This window comes from Pseudophryne corroboree, chromosome 4, assembly GCF_028390025.1.
Source record: "Pseudophryne corroboree isolate aPseCor3 chromosome 4, aPseCor3.hap2, whole genome shotgun sequence".
Classification (NCBI taxonomy): domain Eukaryota; kingdom Metazoa; phylum Chordata; class Amphibia; order Anura; family Myobatrachidae; genus Pseudophryne; species Pseudophryne corroboree.
The window spans coordinates 405,700,306-405,715,604 of record NC_086447.1 but is presented as its reverse complement, the minus strand read 5'-3'; the positions used below and the strand labels follow the sequence as shown (position 1 = coordinate 405,715,604).

Sequence of the window (15,299 nt, the reverse complement as noted above, 5' to 3'; positions counted from 1 at the left end):
ATTTTGTTCTATTTATTTGAATGGTTAAGTGATTACATGCAACATCTGCAGATTTTGGTACAAGACTGTGGTTGGGTGTTGAAGAAAAGCTACTTTGATACAAATTAGAACCAAGTGGCTGGTTAGGAGTGGAAGACGGTTTTGTTGACAGCAACATTACCTGACCAACGCAACTGGTGAACTTCACTATGTTTCGAGCATTATTTTAAAGACATAATAACTTTAAATTATTTTAATGACATTTTTTGTCCTATTATTGATAATATGTAATTAAGAGGCTGGATATCAATCTAATTAATTCGGCTGCTTATTCTGTATACATTACTAGATTGAATTTTCCACTTTGCTGGATTTTTTTGTTTGGTATAGAATGCAACAGTCTCATGCCATCTGTGTATTTTTTCAATGCTAAAACCTCTGTTTGCCAAACCAGGTGTTCTGGGAGTTCACTTAGCAAATTCCAGGCTTCAAACCAAAAATTTGAATTTGCTACTGGCTGTATTTATAAAGCCATAATGCAATTTATCTTTCCTTTGATAGTACAATATCTTTGTAGTTGTAAAAATGACAGTATTTTATTTTGAATAATCTAGTGTCCTATGCACAACACATATACATGAGATCTACTTTTGTAGTAAACAAAATATATTTCAATAGAACTTTTATATAAATATAATGTATGCAAAGTCATGTAGAGTTTTCATTTATAAATTATTACATTTACTAAGACATTTCCCCTGAGTTATTACTTACTTATTTGTGTTTAGTGCAAAAAAGAGTTGCAAATTGTTAATTTATGCACAAATATTTATTATGGTGGCCTTTGTATTTCATGCACTGAGAATCATATTTATAGTTCTGCTTAAATTCCTCAAACATACAAATTTTGTGGAACTGATATGTAGCATATCAACTTATTTTCATCTTCAAGAAATAGTACAAGCAACATAGAACACATAGAATGCAGACAAATATCCTTAAAGTTTTTTTCCTAGTGACTGTACATATGTGTAATGTGGGAGTCAATATGGAGTCCTTACAATAGAATGAACAAGTACATTTGGATTTGTTTAAGAATACTTAATAAATATTGCTGTATGTAGTTGTTCTTTTAATTAACACTACAAAAATATGTTTTTTGTGATGTTTATTTTATCTAACTGGTTGAATACTAACTGTCCTACGTATAGGAACAATTCATACTTAAATTGGCATCAACAGTGTTCATGAGTGGGGCATCATGAATGGTGAAAAGAATCACATACTGTGTTAATGATCAATCAGTGTATTGTAAAAAGCCTGTATACATTCAAAAATGTGGTCTGAAATGGGCATTTCAAAATAAGCTCTGGTCTAGCTTAGTAATGCTAATATTAAGGTACATACTCAATAACAAATACCTCACCTCTTTCCGTAGAATGCAGTGGACCATCACAATGACAAATCCTTGCAATGAATCAAATACTGCGAACAGTATTTGAAACAATATCGATCTCTTATCTGTCATTGCTAGAACAGCAGACATCCACGTCAATGCCAGTAGAGGAAGGACAACACAAGAACTCCAAAGGGATGCCCTATTTAGAGAGAAATATTGCTGAACCAAATTGTACTTTCCTTATAAATATATCATTCATTTTAATTAACAGGCAACCCTTCAGTGCTAAGATGACCAGTGAGATATAAATATGTTTTAGCAATAGGCCACTTTGGAACTGATGGGATAAATGCCCAGGTAAATTTGTACTTAAAATAGGTGTTTATTTTAAAACATTTTTGGTAAAGTTTAAAAATTAAAATAAGAAACAAAACAGAACAAAAAAGACATTGTATTATTATTATTAGAATAACACAAATTGTATCAGGCTATTTTCAGACATGCACGGTAAAAGATTTGTAACAAGAAGATGTAAATGATTTAGACTAACATGGCATTACTGGCGGTGGTGGCTGACAAAGCTGTTGTTGAAACTACTCCACACTTGGCACATTTGAGCGTCAAACCGCTATGAGGCTCACTCATCTGACTGCAAACAAACAGAACACCCACAAAAAGAACAAAGTATTCAATTTTCACCAAAATAATTGCTGCTGTAATTTTTTTTTTGTTTTAAATAAGAGCTCATGCATACGTAACATGATGAATGTATTGATTTGTTTAATAATGGAAACTTTTTATCATTTTTATATAATTGCTTGTGACAATAACTACATATACAGAAAGAAGGATAATTTCATTCATGCATGCAGGGCTTGTGTCTTGCTTTACAAATTGAGAATTTCCCATTTTGCAAAATAAAAGCCATTGAGTATACATTGAGCTAAACAAAAGCAGGTGCTAAATCAGACATATGATGACAACCCTATATTCAGGCCAATGACAATACATTTTTAAATAATATTTTTATTTTTTTATTTTTATGATACTAATAGTATTTTAAAAGTAAGAATAATACAATGTATTATCCAACATGCAAATAACAATTGTCAATTAAAATGTTTAACTATATGCAAGTGTAATATTTACAGATAACCTGAATATAGAGTTAAAGTGAAAGAAATTGATGAATTTTTATAGTTGATTATGTTTATTGTTTACAAAACAGTGCAGAAGCATCAGTCCCCAATACATACAAAACAGCGACTTTAACAAATATTGATACAAATAAAATGCTTAAAAAAGTAGTTCTTTTCATTAACATCACGCGCTACATCTATAATGTGTGTGTATGTATGTATGTATGTGTGTAGAATGTGAGGTAGAGCAGCCTCAGTTGTGGCAGCCTGGACAAAACAACTCGCCTTGCCATCATAATATTACAGCAGAAGAGCCTCCACAGGAAATGTGACCTATGTCATTTCCTGCTGTTATAAACACAATTTTTAAGTGGGTAGCACACAAACTGTTTGAATTAATTGGCACTTTCAACAAGTATTTTTTTATTGTTCATTTCTCATTATAATTAAAGAAAGAAAAACATAATTGAACAAACTGTTGCAACTAATTAGCACACTGTTTACTGTACACAAAGACACATTAAAATATGAAACACATTTATCCAAAACTCTTAAACATGACAGTTTACCCCAGGTGGTTTATTCTGTGAGTTATAACGTAGCAAATGACAAATAATTACTTTGTACAGGGTATGTGGTCTTTCTTTTACTAATTTATATTCTGCAAAAGTTTTTATCCTCTTAAATCTTGTTAACATTGTGCTAATTCTACTCTGTGGCTTATAAATACAAACAGCTGTCAATGAATATTTTCTTTTATCTTCTTTGATTTATTTTTAAGTTAGTTTCCACACAGACCAAACATTCATGCATTCAAACACATAAATTCAAAGAGTTCTTTATTTCCTAAGATGCATATGATACCACCATAATATCAAAAATGTCATTACTGTGTCAGTATTGATAATCATAGGTTAAGACTCCACTAAGCTTTTGATTGATCCTTCCAATTAGGTAATACTGGTGCATTCATACAATCAATGCCACAAAGACAACATTACCTCAAATTTAATAAGCGCTTCCCTATGTAGGTAAATAGTTCTTTGGGAGTGTACACCAGCGGTTTAAGTGTGAGGGAATGGAGCGGAACTGAGTTCCATCACCTGTAATGATAGGTGGAACTAGTTCCACCTTCCCCATGACCTTGCACAATAATTCCAACAGTAACGCCCACCCCACCACCCACGTCTGTAGATGATGCAGACGGGACTAGTGTCACTGACAAGCTGCAGCCACCTCGCCCTTCTTCAGGTCCTATTGGCTACAATGTCCTCCTCCATGTGTAGCACGCCCCTCTTGACACTCACACATGCTGTGTCTGTTGGACTGCGTTAATCTTCTCATATCAACTATTTACTCTCCATATTGGAGTGAGGGAAAAATTTTATCTTATTGTGTCAAGTTTAAGAATCCACTTTGACAGTCCCAATACAGTCTTCTGTGAAATAATAAATTCCATTAGATTCTTGTTTAAGGGGAGACTTTGGGAGATAAGCTACCACATAAAGGTAGAAGGAGCATCAAAAATTTGTGGGCAGTAAGAAATGTATTTTTAAGGTCTTGAAGCTGCAGTCCCTATCATATATTTCTGCAGAGTTGGTCTCATCTCTTTATCAACATGAAGTTTTTCAGTCTGGCTGGGTGGTGACTATCTAATTGCAGACCTCTACAAATTTGCAGAGGTGCGATCAGGTCTGAATTAGGCCCTAAGTATGAGTACTAAGAACCTGGAGTAGCTAAACAGCCCTCTCAGAACAACTTCAGATGCCTGTACACGCTGGAATAATCAAGTGGGTAAAGAGTTACAGTAGTAGGTCATCCAAGTAATTGCAGTCTATGGAACATAAGAAAAATGCGTATTATGCTGGTACATGTACCAGAAAAATCATGAAATATTTCAAATTTCTCAGGTGCTTCTTCACTTTCTGAATGCCTTTTGTGTGTGTCTAAGAAAAGATCCAGGATAACAGGCACATGAAGGTTATCTCCATCCATGCATGGCAAATTAAGAAGCTTGACATTACTGGAGCACAGATTAGTATCCATTTTCATCTAATTTCCATAAGCAGTGCTCAATGGAATGGCAAGACATCTCAGTGAGGTGGTGACATTCTAGAACACCAATCCGGCAGTCTGTCTTGTCTGCTTGAACACTGATCTTTCTGATATTTTACAGATCAGGATGCATCAACATAACCCCGGACTCTATAGTTGAAAAGTTTTTGTTACAACTGCTTTGCAGTCTGAGACAGCTTCTGATAGCATGGACAGCTAAGGTCCCATGTTAGTCCTGTTATTTTCCAGGTCAGGACTAGTGCATGGCAGCTGTTACCTCCCTAATGGTAAATCCAATATGGCTTCCAGTGCTGGGAAAGTATGTGAGCATTTCTCCAAATTAGCAGCAACTATTAGCTTCTAATTATTTGCACATTCAATTTTATATTTTTTCCATCAGGGAAGTGAAATGTTAATAATATTACAAGGTAAAGTGATTGTACAATGTGCCTAAAGCACTGTTGCTCCTGTATGCATGGACAGCCATATCCTCTGCATGTCATCCCCTCTCAGAGGTTATTAAAAAGCTCCATTAAAGTATAACAAGACAGTATGTACTTTTCACATACTGTATATGTGTAGAAGTTTTTACATGTCAACAATATACAACATGTGAAAATCATTTCACTACAATGTATTGCACCATTATTTTCTGAAGGAATAAGTATGATCAACTGCAGTCAATAATTGATAGACACATCATAATGAATAGCTGATTAGCAGTGAAATTGAAATGACCATCTTCAAGGTCCTCTAGAGCAGCTCCAGCAAACAGACCACTGTTTGCTGCAACAAATATTTTGTGTTCTGCTTTTTCCAACCACATTATGTCAATACAAAACATGACTAACCTCATAACCAATTATAAGAAATGAAAAAGGCAATAACTTAGAATCTTAGTGTACAATCACAAAATTAGCACCTAAGGGGTATATTTACTAAGCTTTGGGAGCATATTCCTCAAGAAAATTGTGCAATGAGAATTTTAAGTTTTCAATTCTCATTGTTTTCTCTCACAATTTTTTAAATTTTTAATATGCCCCAATGAGAAAGTAATCATTTCCGAAAAACTGGTCATTTTGGGAAGACAGTTTTTTGGAAAAAGTGTTAATTTTCCCCATGTAAGCTGTCCCCTTACAGTAAGGGTCAGCAGCTCCACTACCCATCTGCTCTCCCTTCCTGCAAGTTTACCCCCTGGGTGTCTGCCTTCCATCCCCCAATTTCCAGCTCTCCCCGCAGTCTATTCTTACTATTCCTGCATCTCCCACAAGCAGCAGGGGTCACGGCAGCAGAGGCAGATGTCAACCTCTGCCATGTCTATGCTCCCTGCAGCAGCCGTCTCCAGCCTCTGCCTCTGTGGATCCTCTCCCTGATGACAAGTTCCTCACCGGGACATCAGCCAGGGTCACTTCCTCACCTGCCCCCGCCGGTGGCACCTATGGACCGCGGCTGCCCAGCTGCAGAGATCGCCCCCCATCTGGACTGTGCTGGGTTTGTGCAGCCCTCCCCCCTCTCACTCCCCACTGCCAGGGCTGCCCGGCGGTGTAGAGTACAGTGTAGCCATGGCCCCACACTGGGATCATACAACTGGTTATGTGTAGCGCAGCCCCACTCTCTCCCCCACCACCTGGGCTGCCCTGCGGCGGAGATCACAGTCATCTGCGGCCTGAACCAGGACCATCAGCTGGGTCTCAGTACCCACTCCTTCATGCCCACACCGGCACATTAGTACAGGGGCTGTCTGGCTGCAGAGATCATGCTCTTCTGTTAAAAGCTGTCCTTTGCATTGTGACGATTTCAGGTTTCATGTCCAAGGAGAGCTACTGCACACTGCTTATGCACGGCCATCAGCCTGCAAATGCGCAAGGCGTATGTTTGTGTGTGTGGGGGAGGGAGGGGGGGGGCAGAGAAGCACTCAGGGAAATTCTGCATCATTAAGAAGTCCATTATATTGATATATATGGGGAAGCAGCAATCTTCTGAAAACTGCCGTTTTCTGAGTTTTAACTGGATTATATATTTCACTTCATGGGGAATTCACTGAGAGCAAGTTTGCCATTAATTTGAACTTGATAATTAACTATCACAAAATGCAATATCATTTTCATAGAATACATGATAGGACACAGACATGTATGTTTAGTGTGTGGTGTGTATACATGTGTACTTTTGGGATAAAAAGAAAAGTGATAAAAACACATGCTTTTCCACACATCTTTCATTTTTTTTATAGAAGTAAAATGTATGTGTTTATGTATACTGTATTTAAGCTAAAGTTGTTTTGTAGGATTTTACAAAGTATATAAGTGAAAATGCAAAAACACATCAGCATTTCTCTGGGGTGAAGTGGAGAGGTGATGAAGACATACTGTATCCATAGCAACAGATTTAAAATTCAGTGAGCAAAAGATAAATATAATTATACTGCAGATACTACATATAACCATGAGATATTGATGATATTCTCTTTTACGAGGATGAAAGCTTAAAGATGTTCGGCTATATTTTTTTTCATATTTCCAATTAGCAAAAAGATTATTAACAAACGGTGCTATTTATTTTTCTAATGCCATATGTTTCAAAAATAAAATTTAAATGTATTGCAAACTCTGTATCACTGTCATTCCTTTAGAAGGATTGCAGGATCTGCAACACTATCGTAACAAAGCAAAAAAAAAAAAAAGTAATAAAAATGAATTAGATTTGCTGTCTGACAGTCCTATTGAAGTTTACCATTAAAATGTATTTTTCACAAATAAAAAAGCAACACTGAACCTTTATCAAATAGTCAATGCAATTATATATTATTTGCAATCATAATTTAAAGTTAGTTGTACACATAAAGAAGGACCAGTAGTATTGCTACTACTGTATCTGTGCATAAATAGAAAAACACATCACAACTCTTCTAACCGTTGTTCTTGTTGTATGTTTAAAGTAAGTGAAGAGGGAAGAAGAGAGGTATGAAGTAGTATCGAGAGGGGGAAGGATAGAATGAATACCAAAAGTAACAGATGAAAAAAGATGTGTGAAGGGTGAGGGAGATAGTGAGATGTCTGCATTATTTTGCACACCTATATCTCAATAAAAGGTTTTCGGTGGGTGCTAGTAGAGAGGGTGCAGATTTGGGGTGAAATGAGATTATTTAAAAAAAATCTTTTTATGAGAGCAGAGAACATATATGCATCTGGGTAGTTTAAAAACTGAACACTGTAGATGATCATCATAAGTACAGAGTACACAGTGTGAAAAACATAATACAAACTACAGTACATACTGTACACAAACAAAACACAACATTCAGTCTTTAACTGTCCATCAGAGAACAAACAGATAACCATAGATAATCATAACAGAAGACCATCTGCATGCAATGATGTCAGAAACCATAATACGTTAGAAAAGCAATCTCTGTTGTTTTTTTACATAAAAATCGAACAATGAGAGGTGGGGGACGGAAATAGGTGCTAGTTATAGGCAACACTGAAAGGAGGAAAAACCAGGGAAGCCCTATACATGATAAAGCACAGCAAAGTACTCTGAAAAGAGTGCTCAAAATGTTCCATGCAAGGGTTGGTTGTACTGGATAAACCAGGGCTCCCAATACACAGTTACTTTGTCAAGAAGGAGAGTTGTAATGTATTCCATAGAAGTAATATACCACACTTTATTAACAAGAGTAGAGATAGAAGGTATGGCTACTTGCTTCCAATTCAAAGTGATAAGTAGTTTAGCCGCATTGCAAATATGCCTGATAAGTTTATGGTGTTGCTTGAAGACCACTGCATAATGCACAGGGTTAGGGTGCCTAACCCTAACCCCCTACCCGCAAACTAAACTTAACTTCCACCTGCCTCCCCTCTTGCGCATGTTAACCCTAACCTCCCGCCCACCGTGATCTGACCCTAAGGAGCCCCGGCATACTTAACTTCAGGATTCCGGCATTGGTATTCCGACTGCTGGCATCTTGAACATTGGTATCCTGACCACATCCCGTAATATTAGTTGTTCTGCCTATCAGGGTCTAAACCACATCCAAAATTTTAAAAATGCATGAACATTCCCACCAAGTGTTCAAGAAAGTACCTTAATGCCCACACTGACACCAACAAAGGTCAGATAAAATGTAATTTATATATACAGTACTTTATAAAGTGATATGGGTAACTGTTCTGGAGTGACAACTGTCCATTTGGGGTTCTTTTTCTTTGATATTCTTGATGAAATACCATTACACAAATATTTTTTAGACTATTTCTGGTCATTGTTTCCAGCTATAAATTTTTCTTCTGCTCCTCATTTCCATGGTCATTCTTTGCTTTCCTATTACTAATCTCAATAACTTATCCTCTACATTCCTCTATCCTTCTATAACTCCCTACTCTCACTCATCCATCTATTATTGACTCTTTCTTTCCATTATTAATCCCTCTATTATTGATTTCCCGTCACTCATGGCTTTATTATTCATTCTTTATGACACTCAAATCAGTTGCTTATTCATTTTTCCACTGGAAATGAGTAGCACAGTCCACTAACTGTCTTGATTCTGGCAAGATAGTCTACTTTTGAGGTGACTGTCCAGCTGCCCTGCATAAAATTACTTTTGCCATGGTTTTGGGGACAGTTGAGTGATACAGTATGTTTAAAAGCACTGGCCTTGCCAGTCTGTTGCATGAGAGTGTGTACTCACAGGTCCTATCTACTTATTTATTCTAAAATGTTGAGATTTATGCAAATTGTGTTGCACCCAAGTACTACTCTTGCACAAAGTACCACTAAATGCACACAGGCAAACAAAGTGTTTATACATATAATACATGTTAATGAATAAAAATATCTATAGATATTGCCAGATTTTCAATTCTACTATATAAAGTTTTATAGTCTATAATTATTACAATATTAAACATGCAAACTAACATTAAAAGCAAATGCACTGAGATAAGGCAAAACAGAAAGTAAAATTCTGGAATCTTGTTAATATTAAAATTGTCTCATTTTTTAATTAGTACAGTGTTGACCAAAAAATTACAAGAAAACTAAATGCAAAACATAAGGATGCTTTGATAATGATTTTCTATTGCTGCAATTATATTGTGACCCCATAAAAGAACATCTGACATCAATCTGCAAATTCATTGAATTCACCAAACAATTAAGATTAATAGCTTCTCAACCACTGTAGAGTCTAATTAAATAAGAAAGGGAGCTTAACAATTTGTTTTATAGACAGCTATGGAGCGTTAAGGTATTAGGAGTCCTTCATGCAAACATGAACTCTGAACTGCATACTGCAATCTAGAATAATTGAAATGAAAGTAAAATGCCTTACACAAATATTATTCAGCAAACAGTTTTTTTTTCTGTTGAGTTTGCTTGCAGTTTGGGCTGACTATTTGCATTCACTGTATCTGTAGTATCATGATTAAATACATGAAACCTGACTTCTGCAATAATGTCAAACTCTTAAATTTTCAAAGTATTTTAAAGACCTGAAGTCAAGAAACATTTAGCAAAATTGCTTTGTGAATGAGAAAAATTTGAACATTAGAAGGAATTTTTTTCGTACACAATATCAATTGCTTTGTTATGATGATACTCTTTATTACTTTGTACATTACACTGTATGGAAAGTTTTTAATCCTGTAGTCAATGGAGTATTGTCCTAAGAGGAACAAGAGCATGCACTAGTAGACTGTTGCACTGAAATGGTCTTTCTCAGGCTATAGCCAAACCTGACAAAAACATTTACTACTGTGAATTGCAGTGTTGCTACTGGTTTACTCTGTCACACCCATCACTAGAGCCCCAATCCCATCTCTTGTGCAAAGGTTTTTTCATAATCTTGAACATATCTTTATATATATAGTAATAACTGCAGACTAAAAATAGTACTAACCTTCCTGTTAAAGAGGAATTAAACTTAACACAAAACATTCCAAACAAAAAAAATAAAATTGTTTTCCTTAATTTCACATAAAATGTTAAATATTATATTTTAGAATACAAATTATGTATTGGAATGGAACAAATACTTTCAGATTTCAGTGTTTGTGATGATTCTGCACTATTGTTTTAATTATTTTTGTTATTTGCTCATAAAATAAATATTTCAATAAACATGAATGAAATATCAACTTCTTCATGAGGCATGCAACTACTGTACTCCAGAACTAAAATAATTATGAATATGCAAAATGAATAATAATGGTTAAGGAATATGATAACAGACATTTAGAATCCGCTTACCCTGCTCTGTGTTTAAGCTTTTTATCTAGGATACCATCTCTGGAAACAAGTTTATTAAAGACTAAAATTCCAATTACCATGTTGACCTGCATAACAAAAACAGTTTTTAAACATATAGATTCTATAAAAGCATTTAATTTTATTAATAAGCATACTGAATATTATGGTGATGAAAAACAAATCATTCAAAAATGCTCTGCTACAGGAAAATTAAAAAGTTATACTACTGAAACTATGTCTAACTGTTGTTGCCTAGAAAAAGGGTGAATGTTGCACAAGGGAAGATATATATAGTACTTTGTGAGACGTAAAGTGGAGACATTGCTCATAGCAACCAATCAGGTTTGTAGTGTCATTTCATAAATACACTGCACATGGTAAAAGATGGTTAAAAGCTCATTGCTTGCTATGGCCAACTTCTTCACTTATCTCACTCTAAGGTTTTATGTATCTCACCTACAGTGTCAAAGTATCTTTAACCATTGCATTTGACATATTAATTTGAAAATTATATCCCAGTTTTTAAGCTTCTTGGATAAAATTTTAATAAAATTTTAATAAAAGTTTAATTTAGAAAGTGAGTACATTTCTCTACAAGGACTTCATTTGCAGAAATACTCCACTGCTTAATAAATTTTAGATACCTTTAACATAGGATTGACATTCATCAGCTGAAAAGGCTTATTTTGCATATTAATAGCTCTAGTGTCTTCTCTGCATTCATTTTATGCCTACTCATAAAAAATACTTAGAATTCACTAACCATGTCCAACAACATTAGTGTCTATGTATACATATAAGATATACTAAAATGTAGCTTATGTCAGCATAATAATTAAGGCAGTGAAGACAATCAAGTTGCTAATATTACACCCAACATACCATAAAGCCCAGTATAATTTGTGTGCATATTGCATAACAAAATTACTTGTATTGATGTTGGAATGTGACATGCCAAAAAGTGCCAAAATAAACTCAACATGGGGATTAGAAGAGCCTTAATGGTGAAAGTGCTAATCATTCAGAAAAAAGATCTCACTGGTTTTGTATATAGATCATACCTTTTTTGGGTAGGGGGTCTGCCACTACCCATGCTGGAGATGAGAGGAGAGAGCCGGTTCCAGCACCTGCGCAATGGATATGACAGGCACTGGGACCAGTGTATGTGCTTAAGCGGCAGCTGCAGCCCACAAACCGGTTTTGGCTGGCTCAGCTAATTTTACTGGGGTAAGGGGGGGGGGTTGCAGTCCTGCATCCCATAGGTAAAATCTGCCACTGATATAGACACAAAACAATACATGTCTTAACCTAAAGTTTGATGCTTTATGGTGCCTGTAACCGCATATTATTCAATTTTGAATTTGGAAATGTGTGTGCATGTTCTTTCTTACAAAGCCTAAATAAAAGTACAATTTTATAATTACATTAAATATATGTGCTACTTTTGAATTTGGAAACTAAGAGTTAAAAATTAATTAAGACTTTGATCTTATTTTCAATCAAATCAGTATAATTTTTTCAAAATTGACAGAAAGTATTCAACAGTTTACCAAGACAACAGCAGCAGCAGGTCCAACAAAGGCATAGAGCAGACCCCCTTCAAGTGACAGCCAGCAACTGAAATTTAAGTGAACAAAATGAAAAAATTACGTACTGTTCCCTGACAACAACAAAAAACATCTCTTAATCATGGAACACAATATTATGTAAACTTTTGCTTTGAATTATTGCAGACACAAAAATAAAATCTGAACTAAAGTAGATTATCAATGGGATCACGGGTAAAGCAGTGCAATTTCACCACATCCCTTTCACTCTTTTTTTAGAAAAGAACACAACTTTTGGTCACTAGATCCTATTGTAGAAAGTTTATAGTAGAATGCTCCTATAAGGTGAGATGCAGGAGATCTGAATGTATGTTAATAGTGTACATAGGTTGAGAAGATGAAAGCTCTAGCTAGACCAAGGGTCTTAATCACAACTGAAATTAATTGAAAAATAACAATGGCATGTGGTTATGTGCAAGTAAATACAGCAATATAAGGTATTATTTCTGATTATCTTCTATAAAGTAAGTCTGTGACTTAGGAGTCTCTTTATGGGTAGATACACAAATCTAATAAATGGTTCCCCTATGATTCTGTAGATAAATGCTAAAGCATACTGTAAATTACAAGACAATATGGGACCTATTTATCATCAGGTGGCGGATGAACCCCAATGGCTAAGTATCAAACTTGCTAAGAGATGCAGTGGTGGATACTTAACTACCAGAGCAATTCAGTATTACTCCAGTGGAGGAGCTGAAAAGCAGCTCTCTCCATGATCCATAGCACTGCTACAAAAGTAGCAGTGTTATTTACAGCTGACATGACAGCCGAATATGCATGTGTTACCTGAGTTCATGCATGCAGATGGCCGCAGTGCAGGTATGGCCAAGGATTCTCTTGGATCCCTCTTCACAACCCCAGCCCACCTTTCCATAAAATGGAATGAGGCCCCAGGAGCCAATGCCATCTTGTTTTGGCATTGGTTTCTGTAGAAAAACTCTGAAAGCAGTTTCTGGAGTTTGCTGAATATTAGGTGGCCACCTGATTGTGAATTGGCCCGTTACTAAAACTTGAATAAAATAGTGTTTATGCACATGTAACAGGCCCATAAAGGATGATGACTATGTCTCTCTGAATCTTAAATTAACATATATGAAGTTTTACATGCAGACATGAACTGATCCACACTTTGTTTTCCTGAAATCAAAGCAAAATTAACTGAAATATTAAATCAGAAATTCCAATTTATTTTTAGAAATAGTAGAACCCACTTTTTGAGTGGCACCAATGTGCAATAAATTTAATTTACATAATTTGTCTGAGAAATTCCTATATATTCACTTACAAACTGTAGGTAAACATGACCAAATCTACAATCTTTTATTTGAAGTGACCGATAACATGTATAAAAGAACAATTATGAAATACAAATGTAATAATTGCAACTTAATCTGAGTTTAAGTTATGGGAAATAAGTGCCATTGCTTTGAAAAACTATAGGAATTTTCTGGACCAGCAACAAATAATAAAAAAATAATACTAACAATAAAAATATTAAAACAAATCCATTTCCCCCGTTGATATGGTCCTGATGAATGCTGCTATTGTTCTAATTTTACATGAAATATTCTACAATTTAAATAAAGAAATAATTGTGTACTAAGAAAGTTGATGTATTCTTTATATTACATAAAACATTACTGTTTTAAAGTACACTAACATTATAATTTTATTATTAGATATACCAATGTCGAAAAATGTATCAAGACATATTTTCAAAATATATCCTTACACATTACTTAATCTACCCCTAAAAACAGACTAATTTTTCCCTTTCTCAATCTGGTAAGTAACCCACTTAGGTCATAAATAATTGAACCAGATATTTGGCTCAATTCAGACCTGATTACTGTTGTGCGAAATTGCACAGCAGGTGATTATCGAATGACTGTGCATGCATATGCACCGTAATGCACAGACATGATGCCAATGGTGTGAAAATTTAGATCGCTAGGTGTTCGCAAGGTGATTGACAGGAAGCGGACGTTTGTGGGTGGTAACTGGCCGTTTCCTGGGGTGTCAGGAAAAACGCAGGTGTTCCCAAGCGTTCTTAGGGAGGGTGTGTGACATCAGCACAGGACCCGATCATCCTGTTTGTATCGCACTTTACAAGTAAGTTGTGGGCTATGCACAGACTGCACAGACTGGAAAAATCATTTGATGGTGAGTGAGTTGGGAACAGATTTGCAGATGTCCACTGTCTGGCAAAGTTTTTGCATGATGTACACATGCATTTGCACACTTCGATGAGGCAGGTTTTCACTCTCTATGGGCGGCGGCTATCTGATCACAGACCTCTGCAAAAATGCACATCAGCGATCAGGTCTGATTGAGGCCCATAGTAAGACTAGTAAGAATTTGCAGAAACATCAAGTACAGAATGTATTGAAGTAAACAAATGACTTACTAGTGCGGAGTTCCATATCCTTTTGCTTTGGTAAAGCCCATTGATATAGCTACTACTAATGCTGGTAGACCTAAAGATAACAAGAATACATTATACTATAGACAGTATCAGGACACCAACATAATTATAATTTTATGCCTGGAAGTATAAAACAAATAAGTAATGTGACATCATAATTCCTTAGTCTATCTTTATCAACCCTTGGACAATAATTCAACATTAAAGAACAAACAAACTTATAAACAGAAAACCATAAGAAGTAAAAGAATATATTAGGTAACAAAAACAAATTAAAATTAGCTATATTATTTATTTAATGACATGCGCAGGATTTTCAAATAATAAATTACCATATCCCGTGGGTAAATATGTGGTATATATACCCCAAAGGGGATATCATATAGACTGATAACATTACATTTATTGCTAAATGATAAAACATATACAGTATAAACACA

The 15,299-nt window shown here is 35.3% G+C and overlaps 1 protein-coding gene across 5 annotated transcripts in view; it reads right to left on the bottom strand.

Annotated features, from left to right (window-relative positions):
• Positions 1 to 15,299, bottom strand: part of ADGRB3 (adhesion G protein-coupled receptor B3) — a 1,362,616-nt gene that overhangs the window by 126,201 nt on the left and 1,221,116 nt on the right. For 4 of the 5 annotated variants that reach the window (XM_063916752.1, XM_063916756.1, XM_063916754.1 and 1 more), the window contains 5 exons: positions 14,842 to 14,911; positions 12,375 to 12,441; positions 10,825 to 10,910; positions 1,929 to 2,027; positions 1,406 to 1,577 (listed from right to left, as the gene is read on the bottom strand). In XM_063916752.1, coding sequence (XP_063772822.1) covers positions 1,406 to 1,577; positions 1,929 to 2,027; positions 10,825 to 10,910; positions 12,375 to 12,441; positions 14,842 to 14,911 — 494 coding nt within the window. The remainder of the gene's footprint in view (positions 1 to 1,405; positions 1,578 to 1,928; positions 2,028 to 10,824; positions 10,911 to 12,374; positions 12,442 to 14,841; positions 14,912 to 15,299) is intronic. The other variant, XM_063916755.1, reaches the window with a different exon arrangement.